Source organism: Parasteatoda tepidariorum, chromosome 6 (assembly GCF_982258835.1).
Source record: "Parasteatoda tepidariorum strain Cologne lab strain chromosome 6, Ptep-v5.0, whole genome shotgun sequence".
Taxonomy (NCBI): Eukaryota; Metazoa; Arthropoda; class Arachnida; order Araneae; family Theridiidae; genus Parasteatoda; species Parasteatoda tepidariorum.
This window is the reverse complement of record NC_141760.1, coordinates 79,631,894-79,658,670: the sequence shown is the minus strand read 5'-3', so window position 1 is coordinate 79,658,670 and position 26,777 is coordinate 79,631,894. Positions and strand designations below refer to the sequence as shown.

General features: G+C 27.2%; 1 protein-coding gene and 1 long non-coding RNA gene across 2 annotated transcripts in view; one reads left to right on the top strand and one right to left on the bottom strand.

The window, feature by feature from the left end:
• LOC107439948 (uncharacterized) overlaps positions 1 to 17,878 on the bottom strand; it is a 47,818-nt gene extending 29,940 nt beyond the window's left edge. The window contains exons 1-2 of the mRNA XM_043042850.3: positions 17,700 to 17,878; positions 11,896 to 12,176 (exon numbers count right to left, since the gene is read on the bottom strand). Of these exons, the coding sequence (XP_042898784.2) occupies positions 11,896 to 12,007 (112 nt within the window). The 5' untranslated portion in view covers positions 12,008 to 12,176; positions 17,700 to 17,878. The remainder of the gene's footprint in view (positions 1 to 11,895; positions 12,177 to 17,699) is intronic.
• LOC107439949 (uncharacterized) overlaps positions 1 to 26,777 on the top strand; it is a 72,325-nt gene that overhangs the window by 35,028 nt on the left and 10,520 nt on the right. Inside the window, exon 2 of the long non-coding RNA XR_015434923.1 lies at positions 21,226 to 21,289. This is a non-coding gene — a long non-coding RNA (uncharacterized LOC107439949). The remainder of the gene's footprint in view (positions 1 to 21,225; positions 21,290 to 26,777) is intronic.

Genomic DNA, 26,777 nt, shown 5'->3' with positions numbered 1-26,777 from the left:
CGTGTAATATCTTACCGAACACGACTGTGGCGTAAAGTAGTTGCCACCATTTTGATGTTCAAATACACGAAAATTTTTATCAGTGTTGGACTATAAATTGAAGAAATTTTACGACAAATTTTATGAAATATGGTACACGTAATTTGAACAAACTACAGTTTACTAATCTTCTTCTTTAACAAAGAAATTATTTTTAAGATTTAAAAAATTGTAATTAAAAAGAAATTTTATAAATTTTACAAGGGCTCGCGATGATTTCTCTTGTTATTAGTATTTGATTTAAATACCTATAAACTCTTTCTCGATCCTTTTTAGAAAATCAAGCGTTCCTTTCTAAAAAAATTTTTTTCACACAATTAATTTATATTACTAAACATTAATTTCGAAGTATTTATTTTTTGAAATGATTGAGTTGTTAAAATAGGATTAAAATCATTGTTGTGTTTCACTTTCATATTTATGAAGCAACCATACAGTTATAGAATGTGAAAGGTCAACAGTCTAAAGCAATTACGGATAGGAGAGCTCGCATTTTCTCAAAATTACCGCATTTTGTCACATTCAACCAGGCGAAATGAAATGGCGAGCGTGCGTGAAAATACATGTGCTCAACCTGGGAAGACAGTAAAAGCATTTTCGACAAAAAGTATGCGGAACAGAAAAACACACCTTGACCTTTCCCACTTCCACCTTCCCTCGTGAAATGAAAAGGTCGTTTACCTTTAGAATGGGCCCCGTTATTTCGAACTGTCAGGTTTTTCTTTCTTTTTCCTTTATTGTGACACAGTCACAATCGTCTTTGAATGTCATTAATATTTATTAGAACTTACAAACTGAAACTACGGATCACGCTACTTTTTCTTTTTTTCTTCTTCTTTTTATTATAAGTTGATCATTAGCATAGGCAGTGATTTTAATTTGTTTTGTGTTTTATCACATTTTGTTATATTTACCACACTAATATGTTTACCACATTTATTTATTACATTGTTCTATAATTAATATAAATCGGGACTTATAAACTGAAACTACGGATCACGCTACTTTTTCTTTTTATTATTAGTTGATCCTTAGCATAGTCAGTGATTTTAACTTGTTTCGTGCTTTATCACATTCATGTTATATTTACCACATTAATATGTTTACCATATTTATTTATTACATTGTTTTATAATTAATATATATCGATACTTATAAACTGAAACTACGGATCACGTTACTTTTTCTTTTTTCTTCTTCTTTTTATTATAAGTTGATAATTGGCATAGGCAGTGATTTTAACTTGTTTCGTGTTTTATCACATCCATGTTATATTTACCACATTATTGTGTTTACCACATTTATTTATTACATTGTTTTATAATTAATATATATCGGGACTTATAAACTGAAATTACGGATCACTCTACTTTTCTTTCATTTTTTTTTAAAAAATAAATGACATGGGGATTTTAATTTGTTTCGTGTTTTTCGTATTCAATTATATTATATTTACAAAATTATTTTTTCATTTATGTCAATCGGAACTCACAAACTGAAACTACAAATCACGCATCTTTTTATTTTTTATTTTCATTTTATTTTATGATAAGTAGATAAATCAGTGATTTTAAACTGCTTCGTATTTTCCATATTTATATTATATTTACCAAATTATTATATTTACCATATTTATTTATCATCCTTATTATCCTATGATTAATATTATTATACATTATCTTATGATTAATATTTATCACAACTCACGAACTGAAAATACTAATCACTCTATCACATTTTTCTTTCTTCATTTTTTCTTCTTCTTTTTCTTTTTTTTTAAATACATAACTAACATAGTCATTTTAATTTGCTTCGTGTTTTACCACATTTATATTACATTTAAGAAATTATTTTATCATTAATGTTAATCAGAATTCACAAACTAAAATTACGAATTACGTAATTTTTTTTATTAATAAAAATAGATAATTAAAAGTCAATGATTTTAACTTGTTTCGTATTTTACCATATTTACCAAATTATTATATTTATCATATTTATTTATCATTTATTTACTACATTATCTTATGATTAATATTTATCGCAACTCGACTGAAACAATGCATCCTGATACTTTTCTTTCCATCTTTCTTTCTTTTTTTTTATTTAAAAAATTTAGCTAACTAACCTAGTGATTTTAACTTGATTCATGTTTTAACTCATTTATATTATATTTACCACATTATTTTATGATTAATATTTATCGGAACTCACAGACTAAAATTTAGGATGCCGCATCTTTTTCTTTACATTAAATGTAGATAACTAACACAGACAGTGATTTTATCTAGTTTTATGTTTTACGACATTTGCCGTGTTTACAATATTAATATTTTCATCACATTTGTTTACAATATTATTTTATGATTAATATATATCGGAAATTCTAAACTGAAACTACGGATCACGCTGCTTTTCTTTTTTTTCTTCCTTCTCCCCCCCCCCCCCTTATAATTTTTTTCAAAAAAAAAGTAGATAACTTACATAGTGATTTTAATTTGTTTCGTGTTTTACCACATTTATATTATATTTAACACATTATTTCATCCGGAAAAATTGCTTCTTGCAGTGGATTCCCGCCCATGTGAACCTAGAGTTCAATGAAATAGCTGATTCCTTGGCTAAAAATGCCAGAGATCTAAATCAAAATTCAATCCCAACCACGTTGGCAGATGCAAATGCTTATGCAAAGTCAAGACTATTCACCCCTTTAAAAATCAAAGCCCACGATCAAATAACTAATCTTGACATCGATAGAAAGACAGCCACTACTCTCATCAGACTAAGAACAAAACATCATAAAAACATGAAAATTTCTACAGATAAGACTAGAAAATATCAAAACTGTGGCAACTGTCTTAATGTGGAACTGACACCATATCATGTTTTTAACTGCCCTGCAGTCGCTGCAGGCCTTCACCTCTTAAACTACCCCACAGAAGAGGATTTGTATTCTTTTAATGCCATAGAAATAACAAAAACTATTCAAGCACACCATGAAATATGATTCTATAGAGGATACGACACCAACCAACATTATTTTATCATTAATGTTAATACAAACTCACAAACTAAAACAGCGGATCACGCAACTTTTACTTTAAAAAAAAAAAAAATTAGATAATTAACAGTCAGTGATTTTAACTTTTTTCGTCTTTTACTATTATTATATTTAACAAATCATTATACTTACCATATTTATTTACATTTATTTACCACATTATTTCATGTTTAATATTTATTGGGACTCATAAACTGAAACTGTGGATCACGTTGCATCTTAGAATAATCTTATTAATCTTAGAATAATCTTATTAATCTTAGAATAATCTTATTAATCTAAGAACAATCTTATTAATCTTAGAATAATCTTATTAATCTTAGAATAATCTTATCTTAGAGTAATCTTAGAATAATCTTATTAATTTTAGAACTTCAGCATAAGAATTATTTCAAAAATCTTATGGCTTAACGCTATTTTAAATAAAGGCATATTCAGGACAGGTATACTTGGAAGAAGGCCTTATGTGCCAGCTGGCTTATAAGCTGGTACGTAAGTTAGGGCCAACAGGCGTAACATTTATTCACAAACTGATTCAATAGATCACGCTACTTTTTCTCTTCTTAGAAAACTATATAACTATCATTGACAGCATGTTTAACTTGTTTTGTGTTATATCACATTCAAAAAAATTTAATGGAGTTTCTTTTTAATATCAAAGTTGTTTAAATTCTTTCCCCGTTATTTATCGCTATTATTTTAGTTTATGTGTTATTACACTGATATATGAATTAAATACATTTTTAATTGTATGCATAATGATAAATAAATGGTTAACTGTATACCTTTATAGTGAAAATGTAGTTTTTAGCATAGTTTAAATTCGCGTTTGAAAAAATAAATGAGGGTTTAAGACGGTAGATGTAACTCAAAATGCGTGTTTGAAAACATGATGCATAGGTCAAAATGCGTGTTTAAGTAAATGGCCATAACTTGAAATGCATGTTTAAAAAATGGACATTGCTCAAAACGCGTGTTTAACTCAGTTACTTTTAATGTGACGATCATGCTCAGAAACACATTTTTTTTCAATTGTTTATGACTGCATATGTAACTGAGAGTAAGTCGCGTGTTTGTGAATGAAATTTATTACATTTTGTAACAAATTTTCATGAACATTTTCGCTGTTGTAATTGTTATTTGTTCATCACAACATTTTTTTCCCTTCCCAGAGCAAATGACGGATTGTTACAACTTTTTTCCCGACGTACTATTGAATAATTTACAAATAAATGCATTAGTAAACTTCCTACTAATGATGTTCCTCCTTTTTTTGTTAATTAACATATGCTGTATGACTATAGCTGTTATTTGTCAACAAATCACCGAAAATCAGATATGACTTCAAAGTTAGACCAGAAGGCCAAACTTTTTTCCTTTGATCCAACATGAAAATACCCAGACTTGGAAATTGGTTATGACGAATTCTTATTATTAATATTAATAATAATAATAAAGTGAAATAAATAAATAATATTAATAATAATAATAATAATAATCATAAATAAGAAAGAGTAACATCATATAAAATAACTGAATGCAATTTTCAGAATTCAGCAATTAAATATCAGCGCAAAAGCTGCATTTTGTTCATTCTTATTTCTTATTTATCAATAATTTTTATTTGAAAGAATTAATAAAAAATAATAATTTTTTCAATCTCGATTTTTTATATTACAGATAGTCTAAAAATAAGTATTTACTAAATAGTAGAAAATTTGGAGATTACTATTCCATACATAAATTTTTGAAACATACATAATTTAACAAACACAAAATGGTTTTATTAGTAAATCCATTGTATGATGTTTAATGATATTAAAATAATAACTAATGAACCTTTACATAGGTGGAATGATTTTTATTTTTTATTTATATCACTATTTATAATTTTTTTCACTAAAATTATTCTGCTAGTTTTTTGGACTTGAATCAATAATGTTCTTAATTTCGTTCTCGAATAAACATAATTCCTATGTCATATATCCTTGGAAAAATAATATTAATTCGTTTAGAAGAAATGTTATAAAAAAAACGCCATACTATTATTGAAGTCAATGATGTCTAATTAATTTTGGTAGCAGGTACTAATTAAAATAAAGCTATAAGCTATTTATTAAAAAACAAAGTTTATAGAAAAATGGTGCTAATTCGTTCAGGAGAAGCAAAAAAAAAATAATTAATTTTGGTAATAACCACTTTTAGTATTATGGTGACTGGTGCAATTTTAATCCATACGAAATATGCTAATATAGGCAAAATTAGTATATTTAGTACCTGTTAAAGTTGCAACAGTACCGTGCAGTATTAGTATAGATACTTTGGAAAGAGTTGTTTTACGGGTCTTCAAAAGGGATAATTACTTGTAAAATCGCTTAATTGTTGTAAATTTGACTATCATAAATTTGCCCGTTTTTCCAAAAGATATATTTAAACGTTATTTTGATGGTTTGAACTAGTAAAAATGTATTTCACTTAATCTAATAACGTAAAGTCACCGGTAAGGACAAAAACTAATAAATAAATAAAGAAAGAAATTATTTCTGCTTTTTTAACTGTGTTGATATATGTCTTTCAGTTTTGAGGCACAATTTTGTAATGTTCTTCAGTACTGAAAATTATTGATAGTTTAAATTTTTTCACCCTATAAGAAGAACGGATTTTCAGCTAGAATAAGATAAATTCTATTTCATCTAGAATATAAATTTATTTTGTATTGAAGGAAAAAAATTAGAAATCCAAACCTCTAAATCGAAAAAACTATAATCAATTATCAATAGAACGATAAGTACTCATACAATTTGATTTTGCTATTTTATATCTTTGTGAATTTGAATCAACTGTATACCGATATATCCGTCAAGACGCCATTTACCTGCGTTTATAACACCGTTTGAGTTTCTGACCTCGAGTATTTAATGACTATTAAATGTTTATGAATAAAATCAGAATCAAAGTCTTATTATCATTATTTTTAACTTACGTAGAAAAAAAAATTGAACCGTATCAACTCATTAAAAGAAGAACAATTTATGCAAATTCTATTGAAAATGCGAACGATGATCTGTTTAAACAAATAGCAGTTTTAAGGACAATCAAAATGTTTGTAAATTTAAGCATAATCAAGGGCTTGTGCCATAAAATTAAACATTCAGTCTAATCCAATTTAGTTTCATTCTCCAAACAAATCCAGAAATTGAAGTTTGAATATCAACAGTTTAAAAAAACAATTAAAATGTTTCAGTCTGTGATAAAATAATCCAAAAGAAATCGTTAAAAGTTGCTACCTTCCACCTTCACGAAAACAAAAATATTTTCCGATTTTTATTATCTTGCATTGCATAAAAGCTATGCTACAGCTTAAACAACTTTAAAAATAATTAAATTATTATACTGTTAGCATTATTTTTAACTTACGTAGAAAAAAACTGAACCGTATCAACTCATTAAAAGAGGAACAATATATGCAAAATCTATCGAAAATACGAACGATTACGATTTAAGCAAATAGCAGTTTAATAATTGCTTATTTTATTACTCGATTCGCGTTTCAGATGTTCTTTTAGTTTATCAGTGTTTCATGATCCTATTCCTGCACTCAAGCGTTCAATCAATTACTGGCTATATGAGAACTGTACACAGTTCTGGTAATGTTGCGTGCATAATAGTTTTTAAATGACCATATAAAGCTATCATATAGTTTTTCAACCATATAAAGTAATCTTTTAGCGATAATTCACAATGCATTTTGGTGACCAAATATATATTCTATTCTGCCAGATGCTTATTTAATAGAGATTCTGGTAAATAAGTTACTGATTGTAAATTCTATAAAATGCAAAATAAAATTTTAGTTTTTATTTTCTATTAATAATATTTTTCGATCTTGACCTGATTTTGAAATGTGGGGTCAAATTCTTGCTGCTGAAAAAAATTAGGTCTCATTTAAGGTAAAATCGTCTGCTACCTGTCCTGATCGTTTGAAAAAAATTTAGACGATAATGAATAACAGCTGAAGGTTCGGCTAACTTTCAAGAAAAAGAAAATACGGCTTGTTTTAGTTTTAAACTCGATCAAAAGCGTTTTTTAAATAATCTAAATAACATCTAAACGTTTCCTTTGTGCTTTTCTTCGATATTTTAGGATCTTATTTGAAGTTATCTCTTAACCATAATTTATATTTTGGTGACCAAATGTACATTCTACTCTGCGAGATGTTTCCATAATTATGTTCTGGTTAATCTAGGAAGTGATTGAAAATTCTGCAAACTGCAAAATAAGATTTCAGTTTTTACTTTTTTAATTAAGTTTTTTCATTTATTATTCTCCTCGTCCTTGCCCTGATTATCAAGCCTTGGGTCAAATTCTTGCTGCTAAAAGTTAAAATCGTCTTCTGTCTGTCCAGATCGCCAGGAAAAAAACCAGACGATCATGAATATAGTTAATGGTTCCCGCTATCTGTCAATAAAAAGAAAACTTTACAGTTCACTTAACAAGTTTTAAAGGCAGCCGAATACTTTTGTGTTTTTTAATTTTTTTTTTGAAATAACCTAAATAGTATCTAAACATTTTATTCTTTCTTTTCTTCTGATATGAAAGCATGGATTTAGATTACTTCTTTTTAGATTGCTCCATGCTTCTTTTATAACTATGAAAGATTCAAAACTTTTTAAAGGTTTCTGCATTGAATATACACATATATATATAAATTCAATGCATTTTATTTAATGTTATGACTTTAAAACTTATAAAAAACAAACACAAACAGTGTCCAAAAAGAATTAAAATTAGTCAAATATCTTGAAGAATCAGACAAAAGGTGGGACGGAATAAAAATTTTTATCATTCATTAGCTATTTTATCAAACATAACTGTTTGTTTATTTCGATCTCCATTTCTCGAAGTATCTCAATTTTTAACAATTTTTAACACATTTAATTTTGCAATTATAGCGCCATAAGTTATAATTGTCACATTCTATCATTTTCCAGAACTGAACTACGTAAATGTAAAAAAATCGTATTATTGTAATAATTTGGCCAGCACTGTTTTTATGAATTTTGGATTTTGATTTTATTTACACGAAGTCCGTATTTTGTTCAAACTCAGGTTAACTATCAAGTTATTTTGACTTTTTTATGTATTAATGAGGCATTGCTAAAAAAATGTCTTAAACGTGCAGTAACAAACAAGTTTTTAAACATAAGAATAATATGCATTTTTTTAAAATAATTATTAAAATGTTTAAGGTACTAGGTAGTAAAAAAATATTTTTATAAAAACAATCCTACAGAAATTATTTTTTATTGATTTTAAATAAAATAGAAACTAAGAGGAAAATGCATTTAATATAAATCTAAATGACAGATAAAGCAATAAAACTAAATGCATAAAAATTGCAATAAAATAAAAGCAGAAATAACTGGAAGTTGCAAGCACAAATAATTTTTATATTTCGAAGAAAAATAATAACAAAAAAACATTGTTCGCTGAAATGATATAAAAAGAGTGCTAAAATATACGAATATTAGCATCGGGCAATTTAATCTAGGTCAAACAAATTCAATAAATTCGGTCAGTTAACTGTAAAAACCATGTTTTCGCGATAAGAAAAAAAAAATTAGAATTATATACCGACTTTGACAGAGAGATCATTGCCACAGACAGAATTAAGTTTCTTACATTTGCCCTTGACCCCTACGCTTACTTAATGCCAAGAATCTAGACTTGACCTGGAAGCTAGATCATTTTTTTCTACGATTCCGGAAATTCTTATTTCCTAATAATAACCTAATAGAGCTAACAAAGTTATTTAATTCTTGATATAGTTTTTCTTTATTCTTATTATAATGATTTAATTATTACATTTCGCATGCCGCGGGTAATTTTCACAACATGGTATGAAATGTATGGCGTTAATTATTGCTCATTTGAATATAATTAGCATGGAAAAAATGTAAGATGTTTAAAATAACACTAATAAAATGAAGCATAATTGCTAATTACTTACAGGAAGTAACTAGTGCACAAGGTCATTTGTTTATTGATATGCTATTAGCAGTATTAGTTGATAACGCATAATACTTATCGGTCATTGTACCGATAATGTGTAATGAGAAGAATAACAGTATTGTTTGAAACAGGAAAAAAGGCCAATCCATTTCAAAAGAAAGCATTGGAAAGATATACATGTTTTAAAAATCTAAATCCATGCTTTAAACTCTGTTCAAAGTAAAACAAGTTTGACCACAGGAATCATTCACAGATAACAAAAATTATTTGTTCTAACAAGGTAATTTTAAGTTTTTCTTTAAGAATGTTTAATTTTTACCACATGTGATGAAATGTTTGGCGTTAAATATTACTCAATTGAATGTAATTGGCATAGAAAAAAAGTAGGATGTTTAAAAAAATACTTATAAAATGAAGCATAGTTGTTAATTATTTACAAGAAATAACTAGTGCGCAAGGTCATTTGTTTATTTATATGCTATTAGTAGTATTAATTGATAACGTATAATATTTATCGGTCATTGTACCGGTAATGTGTAACGAGAAAAATAACAGTTTTGCTTGAAACAGGAAAAAAGGCCAATCCATTTAAAAAGAAAACATTGGAAAGATATACATGTTTTAAGAATCTAAATTCATACTAATCTAAATCTAAAATCAGACTCTTACATCTAAATACAATCTAAATTCAAACTTTTTTTTAAAGTGAAACAAGTTTGATCATAGGAATCATTCTCAAATAACAAAAATTATTATTTCTAACAAGGTAATTTTAGTTTTTCTTAAAGAATGTTTAATTTTTACCACATGTGATGAAATGTTTGGCATTAATTACTACTCATTTGAATATAATTGGCGTAGAAAAAAAGTAGGATGTTGAAAAAAATACTTATAAAATGAAGCATAGTTGTTAATTATTTACAAGAAGTAACTAGTGCACAAGGTCGTTTGTTTATTTATATGTTATTAGTAGTATTAGTTGATAACGCATAATATTTATCGGTCATTGTACCACGGTAATGTGTAATGAGAAAAATAACTGTCTTGTTTGAAACAGGAAAAAAGGCCAATTCATTTAAAAGGAAAACATTGGAAAGATATACATGTTTTAAAAATCTAAATCCCTACTTTAAACTCCCTTCAAAGTAAAACAAGTTTGACCACAGGAATTATTCTTTGGTAACAAAAATTATTAGTTCCAACAAGGTAATTTTAAGTTTTTCTTAAAGAATAATTAAATTTTAATGAAAATAAACTTTAATAATTTTCGCAATTTTCGTTTATATAATATTTTGCTTGAGCCGAATGTTTATTAGTTAAAAATTTGTTTCATGAAAATAATAATAATGAATTTAAAGTTTTCACATTCAAATTTATGCCTCCTTTTCAGTAAGTCTTCTCCTTACCTCTTGGCACGCCACAGATTAAATTCCTGTTTAATATTAAAAATGTTTCTTTATTACCAACTTGAGAAACTTTATTACCAACATAACAAATTTTAAGGAGTTAGTTTCGAACGAAAGAGGCAGCTAGTTTTCTCTTATTTTAATAATAATAAGCAGATAAAATAACATAAAAAATAAACGGATTGAATGATTTTTTGAATCCAAGTTGAACCATAATATCGTGTAATCATCTAACGTTTAACACGTCAACAGAATTTGTAACAATGTAGCTCCTTTTTGAACGAAATATTTAAAAAAAATTGAAATTGATATTTTTAAGAGAGTTCTTTGCAAAAAAGGCTGGTTTATGATTTAAAAAAAGCAATGTAGCTTTATGAAAGGAGTTGCAAATAAGGAAACCAAAGTAAAGCTTAAAAATAAAATTTTTGGATGAATTCTATGTTAAAAAAAATCTCATTCACTGCAGAATCTAGATTATGCATTGCTTTGTAAATTTCAACTATACCTGCTCAGAGGGACGAGTTTCTAAAATTCTTCCTTCCGTAATTTTATTACGATTGAATTAAACTTACAGAAAAAATTCTTAGTATGTTGTAATATTGGGTAAAAAATGTATTTTTTGATATTTTAAAGTCCATGTAACAATTTTTTTTGTTGAAGCTCAAAGCTGAGGCGTGATTTTTCAATCCAGCGACCTTTAACGACCTGTTTGGCATTTTTTAAATAAAATAAAACTTGATTCTTGACTTTTTTTTAGTTCAAGTAACAAATTTTAAAAGAAATAAAAGATTGTATTATAATTGGGACCAGCTACAGCTAAGAGGAAAATATTTAGAAAAGAGAGAGAGAGAGAGTCGTTAAAGGTCGCTGGATTGTAAATCTGCAGCTGGTACTGTTGAATTGAAGACTATTTCGTAGAATTCAGGAAAAGTTTTGATACCGGATAGTTAAAGGTTAAGTCCTACAAATTAAAAGAAAAAAACAAAATTGATCGTATATGTACCAAAAAATGGACAAATAGTTATAATTATGGGGACCTTTAAGCGAAACATCATAACAAAGTAATAACCAAAGCAAAATACTACAAATGTAATTAAAAAGGTAATGCAAGTATAATATTAATGCTTTTCCAACATTCTATGAAAATTTCAATACAATATGAGTCGGATTTGGGATTTTAGAAAAGTCTTTAGTCGAATATTCCAAAAACCGTCTGCAAGTTCTTGAAATACTATATCTTCTAATCAGTGCTGTTCTATATCCGTTTTATATATTGGTTATTAAGTTGCTTGTAATTAATTACGTCTTAGATTAATTCTGTTATGTATACTATTAAGAATTTGAGCATAAAATCTAAATAAAAAGAATTGCACTTACCTGGTCTCACTTTATAAATGTCTGGATGAGCATAACCAAAGCTTAGACACACAAAGAAAATGAAACATTTGAGTCCATTGAAAGCGGCTGCTTCAAAATACCACCTCACCATTATTGCACAGTTAGAAGTAGTCTTGTCGCTACTTCAATTAAAAATAAATGGATTTAAATATACTTCAAAGTCACCCTTGGCGTTCATCGGGAGATGATATGTATATTTAATTCTGTCTGGAACAGATGACAGAGAAAACCAAATCAAGGTCACATGTTTCTCAGGGAATCTGAAATGTTAAATTATATACTTTATATGACATAACTGACATAATAAAAAAAATAAATAAAGTAATTATTATTTATTTCGGGGAACAGTTAAACAATTTTTTAAAAACTCTGTTATAATAAGTTTAATTTTCTGTTGTTGTAGATATACATATGATATGCAAGATAACATATTTTATTTAAATACAGGCGTTGAACACCTAATTTACATTGGATTTGGGGCTATATAAATGTTTGTAACTTTGTAATTTTGAACCAAAACCAGAATACAGAGGAATACGTATTGGGAGAAACTAGTCTTCGAGGAAGATTTCATAAATGAAACTTGTAGCCTTGTAATTTTGAACCGAAACCAGAAGACAGAGGAATACGTATTAGGAGAAACTAGTCTTCGAGGAAGATTTCATAAATGAAACTAGTAGCCTTGTAATTTTGAACCGAAACCAGAAGGCAGAGGAATAAATGAAACTAGTAGCTTTGTAATTTTGTACCGAAACCTGAGACTTCATAAATGAGACTTCATAAATGAGACTTCATAAATTAAACTAGTAGCCTTGTAATTTTGAACCGAAACCAGAAGACAGAGGAATATGTATTGAGAGAAACTAAGTGTTCGAGGAAGACTTCATAAATGAAACTAGTAGCCTTGTAATTTTGAACTGAAACCAGAAGACAGAGGAACACGTATTGGAAGAAACTTGTGTTCGAGGAAGACTTCATAAATGAAACTAGCCCGTATTTGTATTACATGGTGATAAAGATCACTGAAGCCTCTCATGGTTAGCCCGGTCGTAAAATAAATCGAAATGGATAAAAAAAAATGAATTGGTTTTTAAGACTAACAAATATTTAATGTGCCGAAACGACATTACTTTCCGATCTCCCTAATATATTAAATCCACTGAAAAATTATGGAGATAATGGTAAAGAAATCTTTTATAATCACGCGTTATTAAAAATGTTCTTTGCTGTATAATTTTTTGAAACATAATTTCATCTATATATATTTTTTTGGACAAAAATAAGGTTTGTAATTAATTAATACAAGAAATGTTTTTAAAAAAATATATCATTATTTCAGAAAACTTAATAAAATTTTAAATTTTCAAAAGTATAGTGATATAAAAACTTTCACATAATGTGTACATTAATTATATTTATATTATGTATTACATTGAAATAAATTTTTGTTATGACTTTTTGTATCATTTTAGTTTATGAAATACTTATTTGATTTACCGATATTTTTAACAACTTTGCTTATGACAGAAATTTAAAAAAATGGTAATATTTTTTAAAAATTGCCTGGCAAAATGAATTTTTAATTCTATATAATTGAAATTAATTAATATTTTCGTATTCCCTAAATTATCCTATTAGGGTCTACAAGATTCCCTAAAGAAGAATTGGGAATTAAATTATTGGGAATAGGGGAGTTCAGCAAGGCTAAGAAATAAAGATGACCTGTGAGCAATGATAACCACATTGTCAGAATCATGGCGTTGGTCTTGAGATTGTGGAGCCTGTCTGAACGTTTTAGCCGACTTTTGGCTATTGTTTCAATGCTTTGCTTTAATTTTTATTTTACTTTAATTTTATTTTATTTTGATTATATATTTATTTTTTGTTTTTCATACTGCTATTGATTCATAAGATTCATTAAGGTCCAAAAGATAAAATGGGCAGGCCACTTAGTAAGAATGGAAGAAGACCGTATTGTGAAAAAGATTTTTGATGCCCGGCCGACAGGAACACGTAGAAGGGGCAGGCCAAATCTCAGATGGCTAGATACCCTGGAGAAAGATTTATCTATATTAAAAATAAAGAATTGGAAGTCCATTGCCAAAAGAAGGACAGCTTGGAAAAAACTACTGGAGAAGGCCAAGGCCCATCCTGGGCTGTCGAGCCAGTGAGGAAGGAAGGATTGATTTCACCGTGATTATTATTAAAAATGCTTGCTTTTAGTTAAGCATATTTTTCAACAAAAATATTTTTTTTCTTCAAAACTTCGATTTTTTCAAAATTGGACATTTTTTTTCCTCTATATATTAAAACTTCATTTATTGTATTTTTTATTAGAATGAAATAGCCAAGGGCATTATGTGTGCTTTCTCTATACTTAATATAAACCCGTCTTTCCACTCATTAGACACCGTGTGAGAAATATCTTTATAGATAGTACTTATTCAATCTAACAACATTATTCAATTTTAATTATAATAGCTGTTTAATATGGTTGTATTTTAAAAATTTTAATAATATTTCACTAATTAAATTTTTTTAAAACTGTCATCGGTTACTTTGTACTGGACCCATCTTTCAGCCATTCTCGTTTTAGCAGTACTAGTAGACAACCTGAATTTAGTTATTATAGCACAATTCTATTGGCTAATTAGTATTTTGATATCCATGCATATCAGTATGGGTAGAACTATAGTATGGAGGGTTTCCCTGAATATGGGTTGGGACCCTTGGTATGATAAACTTAAACTTCTTCCTACTATTTAGGTTATAGTGGGCTTCTTGCGGTGGGGAATTTTTACGTTTTGTACTTCCTGGAAGGCAATTGTTGCTTACAGGAAGGCAAGTTTCTGCAACATTTGGAAAACAAGTTGGTTGTTTAATTTTAAAAGCCACCATAGACTGGCGACAACGTGGTTAAAACAATGAACTCGTCCGCCTAGAGCCATAACTAGATCACTAAGGTGAACCTCAACACTGTAATAAAATTATCCGTTTTATTTCAATATATTTGACGGTTTGAAACTGTGTTTTTGACAAAACGTTTTTTCACCCTAATTATAAACGGATTAAAACCGATCGAATTTTACTTTTTGCCACGCTCTTTTGATTACTGTTCGATAACTTTACCTTTCCTCAAATCATTTTACGATTTTTTTTTCTGTACTTTCTCTTCTGCAATTATTTTATGGTTTTGAGCATGGTACATACAAAGTTATGATTATTGTTATATTGTTTTTGTACCTGATCATTTTCTTTCCTTAGATACAATTATTTGGTAAGTTTAGTGTCCAGACTTTTTTGTAAAGGTGGGCCACTGTGGTTTTAAACGTTTTTACACTTAAATATAATTTCAACGCGCAAGTCTTTTAATGTAAAGATAGTTTAAGTCTTTCCTTTATTATGAAACACTTGAGTCGCGAGACTCTGGGGACAGAACACTCGCTTTCCAACGAAGTGCTCAGGTTCGAACCTCAGTGATGACTTGTTGTACAAAGTCTGCTCCCGACTTGCATATACACAAAATATCCACATCTGGTGTGAGTACAGATTTATTTCATAAATTTTACAGTAAAAAATTTATTGTAACTTTTATGTAGAAAAGTTGATTTTGTATGTAAAAAATCCGTTGGCTACAGATTTACTTAGTAAGTTTTACGGTTCTGTACTACCAATCCAGTTGCCCATTTAAAACTATAAATTTTATGATTTTTTTTTTACTCAGAGATACGAGTTGGATTGTTGAATTAAGAAATACAACGACAAGTCGGTTTCTTATACGCCTTTTTTAATCCGAGTAGACAAAAATGCCAGAAGTCGTCATTCAAGTACTTGTGCAAAGTATACAATGGATAATTGATTATGTAGTTGCCCATCGTGGAAGCAATAACAACTATTAATTATGAACAAATTTTTTAATTACATGTGACTAAATACCTTTATATTTCTGATACTGAGATAATTAAACAATTTTAGAATTAATTAAAAGATTTAACATAAGTCATTTTTTTTATCCACCATTTTTTTCTCTCTATTAATAAGAGTCTAACCCTAGCATAAATGGATATTTTACCTAATAAAGGATTAAAACTTAACTTAATTCCTTATTTTATCAGAAAAAGGCCATAACAATTAATAGTTAGTTATTGCTTTTGATAAAATTTCCGACTCACCTTAAAATTTAAGTATGTTTAAATTAATACTATAAATCATAGTTTTTAAAATGTCTCAATATTTAATATTATTTTTAAATTATTTCGTAAAAATTATTAAAATCCAATTTGTCCTTTTTCGCTTGAAAATAAATTTTTCATAAATTGAACAACATTTTAAGATTAGAGTTAGTAGTTCAAATTCAATACGCAGATTAAAACTGAATGTTTTTAAATTGCGTTTTGTAAACTTCGTATAAAATCCATTGGTTAGACCAAGAACAGGTTAAAAAGTTAGACTGTCAACCATAATGTCAATTTAAATTACATATTTGAAATATTAAATTAGATGAAAACATTTTGTTTTCTCAGCTAATAAACTAAATACCTACACTGCAAAAAATTTTGAATCAAATTACGGTATAAAGTACCGGCACTCAGAGTGCATCATCCGTAAAATTCATTTTTACCGTAAAATATTATACCGTTATTTTTATAGCAATATTTATTTAATGAGAGTGGTTCAGTGATTTTACGGTAATAATTACTGTAAAAATTACGGTACAGTAGATTTTTTGTTCCGTAATATGTTCCGGTAAAAATGGATTTTACGGTAAAAAGTACCGGTATCCTGAATGCTAGAACTTTCCAATAATTTCATTGGGAAAATTTTACAGTGTAGAACAAGGTATGGATAAGAATCTTAATTGACTACCAAGAACTCATTGTATTAAAAAAAGACACAAATTTTCTTTTTGGGCGTTTAGTATAAAAAATTATACGCAAGAAAAAATTTGGAATGAGTTTTCGGTTATCAAGCTAAGGTGACATTACAATAATTATTTTATTAATATGATATTAAAATCATGTTCAATAAATATAAATTATTATAATCACTTGAGAAAATGAAAGTACACCAACAGAAAAATCGCTTTAACTTTGTACCATAATACGGTACACCATAATACAAACTTAATAACGTACTAAATTGGATCATGTTGTTATTCAAATTGAACCGTGCAATCAAAATTTAGGAGTACTATAATATGACTCAGACTCAATCCTAGCGATATATTAAGGTTGCAGCATAATGTAGCAAATTTGTATCACATAATGAGGCTACACGCTTATAAAAAGTTCATTAATCAAATCAATACTTATTTCATGACTTGTTTAATCTTAAATCCGAAAAAAAATATTATAAATCTAAAAATGAAGTTAAAAATTTAGAATCACACAAAAGTTAAAAGCCTAGAAAAAACTTAAAAATCTGAGTTTAAACTTTTTATTTTGTTAATAAGCATTAGAAATAAAATTAACGCAAAACTACTTTAAAGTAAATTTATAATTCTAATTCACCGGTTCCTATAAGAAATATTTTTAAACATTTAAAAATTTGAAACCAACATTACTTTAGAAAATGCTATTTCAATTAATTAAATAACTGCAGAAACATTAAAGCAAGTAAAACAAGCAAAGATATAGGCACACTTTGCTGTATTTAAATAAATTAAATAAAAATAAATGGTTCAAAAATCATCTTGTTATAATTAAATCCTATTTAGTAAACAATACTTAATATAGGTTATATGCCTTAAATTGTTGACAAACAGTGTTGCTAGATTAACGTACCTGAGTCAATAGACAGAGGGCCGGTTTAATAGACAGACCGAAGATAGTGTTCTTCTGGGTTCAAGGAAAAGAATGACTACAATTTTGAACGAGATATTTCTTGACTATCGAGCCAAAGTTTCCGCATGGTTAGAGCCTGCTCGTCTCTATCTTTCCTGACCCGAAAGCCTGTTCATTTTGTTTCAGTTTTGAAGTTGTTGCCTCTTTTAGATCTTTCTTTTGTTTTTGGGGCCTGTAGGCTTTGAAGGTCACCCACTGAATGTGTTACACAGTGGCTTGAGTCTCTGACTTCGGATTTATCAATGTCAAGAACGTGCCAATGATGTGACGACAGTTACCTGAAGACTCCGTTACTGGATTATGTAATTACTTTTTTTCTTCCATGTAGGAATAAAAGAAGAATGTTCAACTGCAATGTAACCAAATTTTCCTAGAGACTTCGTTCCTAGATTATGAAATTGATTTCTTTTATATAGGAATAAAATAATGTGCAAATTTCAATATTATCCTAGATTATGAAATTGATTTCTTTTACATAGGAATAAAAGAATGTGCAAATTTCAATATTATCCTAGATTATGAAATTGATTTCTTTTATATAGGAATAGAAATATGTATAGAATAATATATTTCTTTTATGTTATTATAGAATTATGAAATTGATTTCTTTTATATAGGAATAAAGGAATGTGCGAATTTCAATATTATTCTAGATTTTGAAATTGATTACTTTTATATAGGAATAAAAGAATGTGCGAATTTCAATATTATTCTAGATTTTGAAATTGATTTCTTTTATATAGGAATAAAGGAATGTGCAAATTTCAATATTTTCCCATATTATGATATTGATTTCCTTTATATAGGAATAAAAGAACGCGCAAATTTCAATATTATTCTAGATTATGAAATTTATTTCTTTTATATAGGAATAAAAGAATGCGCAAATTTCAATATTATTCTAGATTATGAAATTGATTTCTTTTATATAAGAATAAAAGAATGTGCAAATTTCAATATTATCCTAGATTATGAAATTGATTTCTTTTATATAGGAATAGAAATATGTATAGAATAATATATTTCTTTTATATTATTCTAGATTATGAAATTGATTTCTTTTATATAGGAATAAAGAATGTGCAAATTTCAATATTTTTCCACATTATGAAATTGATTTCTTTTATATAGGAATGAAAGAATGTGCGAATTTCAATACTATTCTAGATTTTGAAATTGATTTCTTTTATATAGGAATAAAGGAATGTGCAAATTTCAATATTAATTATATTATGATATTTATTTCTCTTATATAGGAATAAAAGAACGTGCAAATTTTAATATTATTCTGGATTATGAAATTGATTTCTTTTATATAGGAATAAAAGAATGTGCAAATTTCAATATTATCCTAGATTAGGAAATTGATTTCTTTTATATAGGAATAAAAGAATGTGCAAATTTCAATATTATTCTAGATTATTAAATTGATTTCTTTTATATAGGAATAGAAATATGTATAGAATAATATATTTCTTTTATTTTATTCTAGATTATGAAATTGATTTCTTTTATATAGGAATAAAAGAATGTACGAATTTCAATATTATTCTAGATTTTGAAATTGATTTCTTTTATATAGGAATAAAGGAATGAACAAATTTCAATATTATCCTATATTAGGAAATTGATTTTTTTCATGTAGGAATAAAAGAATGTGCAAATTTCAATATTATTCTAGATTATGAAATTGATTTCTTTTATATAGGAATTGAAATATGTATAGAATAATATATTTCATTTATATTATTCTAGATTATGAAATTGATTTCTTTTATATAGGAATAAAAGAATGTGCAAATTTCAATATTTTTCCAGATTATGAAATTGATTTCTATTATATATATATAGGAATAAAAGAATGTGCAAATTTCAATATTATCCTAGATTATGAAATTAATTTATCATTTATGTAGGGATAAAGGAATATGTTAACTACAATGTGTCGACAATTGTTTGGAAACTTGGTTCCTAGATTATTTAATTAGTTTACCTTTCATACAGGAATAAAAGAATGTTAAATTTGAATGTAATGACAATTTCCTAGAGATTCCGTTCCTAAATTATGATATTAATTTATTTTTTATGTATGAATAAAAAATGTTTAACTTAAATGTGTTAACTTCTTAGAAATTTTGTTTTTATCTTCTGAGAAAAAAATTATAGAAAATAATTGTATAAAGAAATAATTACAGGAATAAAAGAGTTTTAAACTTCAGTGTAATGACAATTTCCTAAAGACTTCGTTCTTAGGTAGGGAAATTAATTAACCTTTTATATGTGAGTAAAGCAATTTGAAACTTCAACGTGATGACAATCTCTTAGAGAATTTGTTCTTATTTTATATTAATTTATCTTTCACATATGAATAAAGAAGTGTTAAATTTCAATGATGTGACAATTTCCTAGAGTCTTTGTTTTTGGGTTATGTATTTAAGTTATCTTTCAAGTATGAATGAAAGGATGTTAAGCTTCAATGTGACAAAAATTTAATAAAGAATCTGTTTCTAAATTATGAAATAATTTTATCTTCCATGCATGGATAAAGGAAACTTTAACGAGATAACAATTATCTGAGAACTTGTTTCCTAGATTATGGAACTAATTTATTTTCTATACGAATTTAAAGAAACATTAAATGATACGATATTATAAATAGGAGAGTTTTTTCTAAATCATGAAATTAATTTATCTTTTCTGTATGAATAAAGGAATGTTAAACTACCATGTGATGACAAATTCTTAGAAAATTTGCTCCTAGATAAAATTTTGTTTTATACTTTTCATGTTAAAATTAAGTGATAATGTGTAAAGGGATTTTACACAACTTTTTTCTAGAAAATTAATGTATTTTTTAAATATCGGAAACTTTAATTGACTATCACAGGATCTATTTGTGCATAACTGTTACCCCTTTGACCACCTTGTCTGCCCACTGTCTCTAAAATGGAAGCTAATTTATAAAATTTTATATTGGTTTTATAAAAAATGTTAAACACAAATTTAATATTTTCCAGATATTACCTGATATTTCTGATATTCCTTATACATTTTTTATTTTCTGGATATAAAGCTTGTTATTAAATATTTTACAATCTTAAATAATTTATGCTAAATTTTTCCATTATTAATTATAAATTAAATTAATTTTTTTTGCAATAAATAAAATAGTATAAACAATGATCATAAATTAAACAAAAAACAGTTTCAAGAAAGAATTCTCAAGCCGGGTATTTTGATAAAATTGACATCGTCCTACAAGCTCCAGGAACTAAGTACACTTTTTTAGGCGTAAAGTAAGACAACTTTACACCCACCTGCTAATTTTAATTTTTTTGTTGTATTCTTTTATATTTATTCCATTTAAGTAAGCATCCCGTTTTTGACATAGATATATTTTTCTTTCCCTCATCTTTCTTGTGGAGATAAAAATTTTTTTTAAAATTTTTAATTTTACGTTCCTTAGGTAGGAGCTTGGTGTAGAGATTTAAAACCCGGTTACGAGATCAAGGTTATGACGTGGAAAATTGGTAATGTATAAGATTAAACTTTTTTAAAATTTTGTTTATCGTTAAAATTTGGAATTAAATATTATTTCAAAGCTCTTCTAATTTAATCTTTTTATTGTTAGAATATAGGATAAATCTTAGGATAAATCTTTCATTATAAAATCAGCATTTTATTTTATCGAGTAGGAAGCTCTGCTCACTAGCCCCCATGGTGAGCTTTCATCTCCACTCAACAGCATCTAATCTCTTTCCCTTATTTTTCATATTTATTTATTAATTTATTTGTAACTTTTGACATTAAGTCAAGCGTGAGGCTATAAAAAGAAAATCTCGAGAGGGATAAATTTTTGGACAACAATGAATAAATATTCATTTTTTAAAGCAAAGAAGAAAAACGAATTGGATAATTCATGAAAAAGTACTTAAACCTGATATAACTTTCGAAAAAACTCGTGTTAAGTTTATAATTGAAAACAGTCCTTTACAGTACGTCAAACTTCAACTCCATAGTTGCATTTCATCGAAATCGACCAACATATTTTTATTACTACCAGTTTAACAGTTAATAACTCTCGAACTAAAATTCCAATCTTAATTTTTTTTAATTCCATCAAAGTCTTTGTACATTTTTCTACGCAATTTCATAAATTTGAAGTTTCTAATTCTTAAAGATTTTGCGTGTAAAAAAACAAAAATCAAAATCGAGAATGAAAAAAAAATCGAAAAAAATTCCAAAAAAGAACTTAAAATTGCAATTACTTTCAAACAAATTATAATTTCAAATATTACTCGATTTAATTCAGAATTGTTCGCTTTTTTACTTAATCTTTAGTTTTTGATTAACGTTTTATTTTTGTCAAATATACATTAAGTGATAAAAGTTTGTCTGAATTTTAGAAGTGTCGAGTTTTCGTTTTATCAGCCTTGATTAATGTACTGTGTAAATTTTTTTATATAGAGTTTATTTTCTAATTTTACGGTTTTGATTTTCACTTACTTTGGATAATTTGGAGACGACTACTTTCAAGAGCCAAACCTAAGACCTATATATATATATATATATATATATATATATATATATATATATATATATATATATATATATATATATATATATATATATATATATATATATATATATATATATATATATATATATATATATATATATATATATATATATATATATATATATATATATATATATATATATATATATATATATATATATATATATATATATATATATATATATATATATATATATATATATATATATATATATATATATATATATATATATATATATATATATATATATATATATATATATATATATATATATATATATATATATATATATATATAAAAATCATTCTTGAAAAATATCCGCCCAAGTAAGTTGTTATGATTTTGCTACTCGCTTTATAGTCCCCCCTTTTTAATGTTTTTACTTTTTATTTTATTTTATGATCTGTTTCTACATGTTATTTTTATTTTTTATGATCTATTTTTATGTAGTTATTTTATAAAAAAAAAAAAAAAAAAAAATTTTTTTGAGTGCTCCTCACACTATTGTATTAATATATTTTGCTTTGGCTTTATTGATACAATCAATATCAGAAAGCACTCTGTTTTGCGGATATAATCGTGTGGGCTGAAGAAAAGATTATATCTTTTTTTTTCCGGTTTTTTAATTAACATTTCATTTTTTTTTTTTTTTTTTTTTTTAATAAAATGTTGTTTGTTATTTTTTTTACTTATTATTTCCCACCCCCTTTTTTTCATATGTCTATATTTTTTCTTTGTTTTATTCTTCATTTTGAACTTATATATATATATATATATATATATATATATATATATATATATATATATATATATATATATATATATATATATATATATATATATATATATATAGCGGCTAAAACCAAATTTGCTTCATTTTAATTTAGATATTCAAACAAACATTTAAAGCTGGAAATAATAAAAAGCAATAAAATAAAAGATATGTGTGTCTGTAGGACAGCACTTCTTCGGGGGGACACACTGCCTACAAACACACTGGGGGCTTTCCGTTGTCAGTGGAAAAACCAAAACTGACAGTGCCTAATAATTCTTAATTATTCAAATAGAAATAATTGAAATATTTAAGAAAAAGTTTTGAATATTTATTGCAAAAACGTAGATGTATAATTGAGTACTTACAAATCGAGAAGAAGTTAAGCGATTATGCCCAACCATGTGATTTAAATCAAATTTAATTTGATTCCTTCAAGCGACGTCATGAGTGTATGTCGACCCTGGTTGGCTTCTGAATTGACAAATAGCACGATTTATCCACTATAAATTATTTTCAATTATTTAAGAAATTAATTATCTAGTTTAACTAACACGTTGCCTACCACAGATCTAGAAATGTGGTGGAGCTGCCCGGGGCAAACGTTCCACTTGCCCACATTAGACGCTTCTGAATATCAACAATATCAGCAAATGGAGTAGATGTTAAAAATAGTTATTGAAGGTTTTGTTTGCATTACATTTTTCTGATTAAAATAAGAGATACAAATTCGCCCGTTTTCCGAAAACCGAAAAACCGTTCCTATGTGTTTACCCGAGCATGCAAGCAATTTTACGCGCATTTGTAAACCTGTTTCTACACAGTTATTTAAAGATAAAAAATCATTATTTTCTCCGAACTGGAACTTCTTGTTGATATTTCTTAACTATGCAAAATACTGTCTACCAGCAAACAAAATGTAAGTTGATCGTCTAATTTCCTCTTCAAAACTGAAGGAGAGGGGTGACCCGAGACAGAAATATGTAATTTATTACCGAACAATAGGAGAACTATAAGGAAATCTAAAGAGGGGGATTAACTTCGGCAATTGTCTTTGGAGAGACGGAATCTGTGACCTTGTTGCTTTTCAGAAGAACAAGAAACGGAGAACACATAATATCCATGCTGAATTCCCGTTCTTGATGAGGTCTCGTGTGTCTTCCATGTTGTTAGATGTAGATTGTCGTCAGGAGAAAAAAAGATAATCTAACAGTATTGGTGGAATGACATAAGATAATTTGTTTTCCTTTTATTTTGTTGTTTTGCCACTGAGTCGGGTCGTTCATTTAATGATAGTCATTATCGGCAGATTTGTTACATTTATGAGATCTATATTGAGTTTTAATGGTATATTCAGTTGAAAAAGTGTAGAATAAAATTTTGTAAATATAGAATCTTTACATTATAAGTAGCTGATAGTTGTGGTTTCGAGCTTTATTTTATTTTAATTAAATTGGGTTTAAAGCTGCATTATCAGATCGTTTATTTAATGATATTTATTGTCAATGGATTTGTTACAATGCGATCTATAATAGGAGTTATTCTATAATTTGAATTTTGATAGTATTTTCGGTTGAAAAATTACAAAATAAATTTTATTTACTTTTATGTGAAGCTGGTAAGACAGATTTTGAGTCTTATTTTATGTTCTGCCCGTCTATGGTGACCAACTGGTCCACCTAAACGAATTCACCGTTTTGCGGTTTCAAGCTTGTTCTTGTTGCCTTCGGCTCCACAGCTCTGAGTACTCGATATTACTATTTTAAGGACAAATGGAAGGGTTAGAAATCTCAATTTACTTTTCGAGGTGTAATGACACTAAAGCCGGAAATAGATATGCAATGTTGCAAATGCCGGGTGGAAATTACTGGAAACATATTGTTTATCATAATTGTCAATAAGTTCAATTACTCAAATTACTTTCATAATTGCAAAATATCAAAATGAGTTTTTTTCTTTTTAGTCTTTTATACGGCTTATAAATATCCCATGGTTTAAATCTTCTATCTTGATAAAAACGTGAATAAAGCAGAAATGAAAGCACAGAAGTTGACATACTGTAGTTTCGGTTTTATAAACAAGAACGTTCCTCCGTATCTAAACAACAAATAATGGTAGAGAAGTAAAGAGACAAACACAACAGAGTGGTTTAGCTAATAGAGATAGCGGAACAAGTTTGAACCACATAATTAAAAAGGGGATAAGAAAAAGGTGTACTGGGATTTGGCGGGAACCCCATGGTGCAACAGATTGAATTAGAATAGACTACTGAATATTGAAAACGGTGGTATACTAGAAAGATCATTAACTAAATTATGAAAATTTTGTCAAAAAATGGAATGCTTCCCAAAAATCAAGTTCAGTAAATGAAAAGTAGTGTTGAATGATTTTATCAGTAGGAAACTCAAACGTGTAACTAGTATTCCAAGTACGTAGAGCGATGGAAGATCGGTTGATGCCCTATTACGATTATTATATTAAGCTGCGTTTTTAATATGCATTAAGTGTGCTAAATGTGTTAATATTCGTATCAAAATACCTACTGTAGATACTGTGGAAAGATATTTTTTACGATCTAGGGAAAGGGATAAGTACTAGAGAAAATTGTTGATTATGATATTTTTGTACTTTGTGTTAACCTCGAGCAATAGCATTATGATAAATGAAACTGAACATAATTAATCTTTATATTGATGGGATGGGCTTCTAAAAAGATGCTTTGCTTCATACATTAACGTTAAGCAACTGGGAAGAGCTACAAATAATATAAAAAAATGGAATAATTTTAGGCCGACTTTTATTACTTTTGCCGACACAATTAATTGTGTCGGTACATGCCTTTCAGTTTCGGGCATGATTTCATTTTGTTGATCAATATCGATTTATTGATTATTTTGCTTTTTTACACACCGTATAAAGAGCGGGTATTCAGTTAGCGTTTAAATACTTTTGGTAATTAGTACTTGCAACCCGAAAAGAAGTGAAGTGATTATACCTAACCCTGCGATTTAATTCTGATTTGATCGGATAACTGTAACAAAATCACCTTCGGTTCACTTGGAGGTAACCTATTATCAACATGGATAGTGTTATTACGTCACTGAATTAGTATTTCTAAAATTATCCGAAACCATACATTATTTCTTATAGTTGTGATTTTTCTAATTTATTTTTATAAAATTAAATAAATTAAAATCCAAGGTAATTGAAATAAATGAAAATTTACATGCTAAAATGAGAAGTTAATGAATAAAACGTACTAGCTGGTTTGTTTTTGGAACCGAAAGAGAGCACCATAGTATTATTGGTGCCAATTATGCTTAGATAATTTTTAGTTAGTGCAGCTGGAATTATGCTAATTAGTGATGTTTTAATTGGCACTAATCATACTAATATAGGTAATACTGCAGACACTGCGGTTATAGGATTTTTTTTTACTGTGCACCGACCAACTTCGACTCCGATTAAACCACAATTAAAATTTCTACCGAATACCAGGAAAGCGCTACGATATCGTCTCTTATAAAAAATTTTGCAACGTTACTCAATTATCAATCCTTATTTGTTAATGTAATCGTAAAAACCTCTATTTTTAGTTTTCTTTTCTATCTATTCTACTGGAAACAGAGTATATATTTTGATTTATATAAGTTTTTCTCTCTAGTT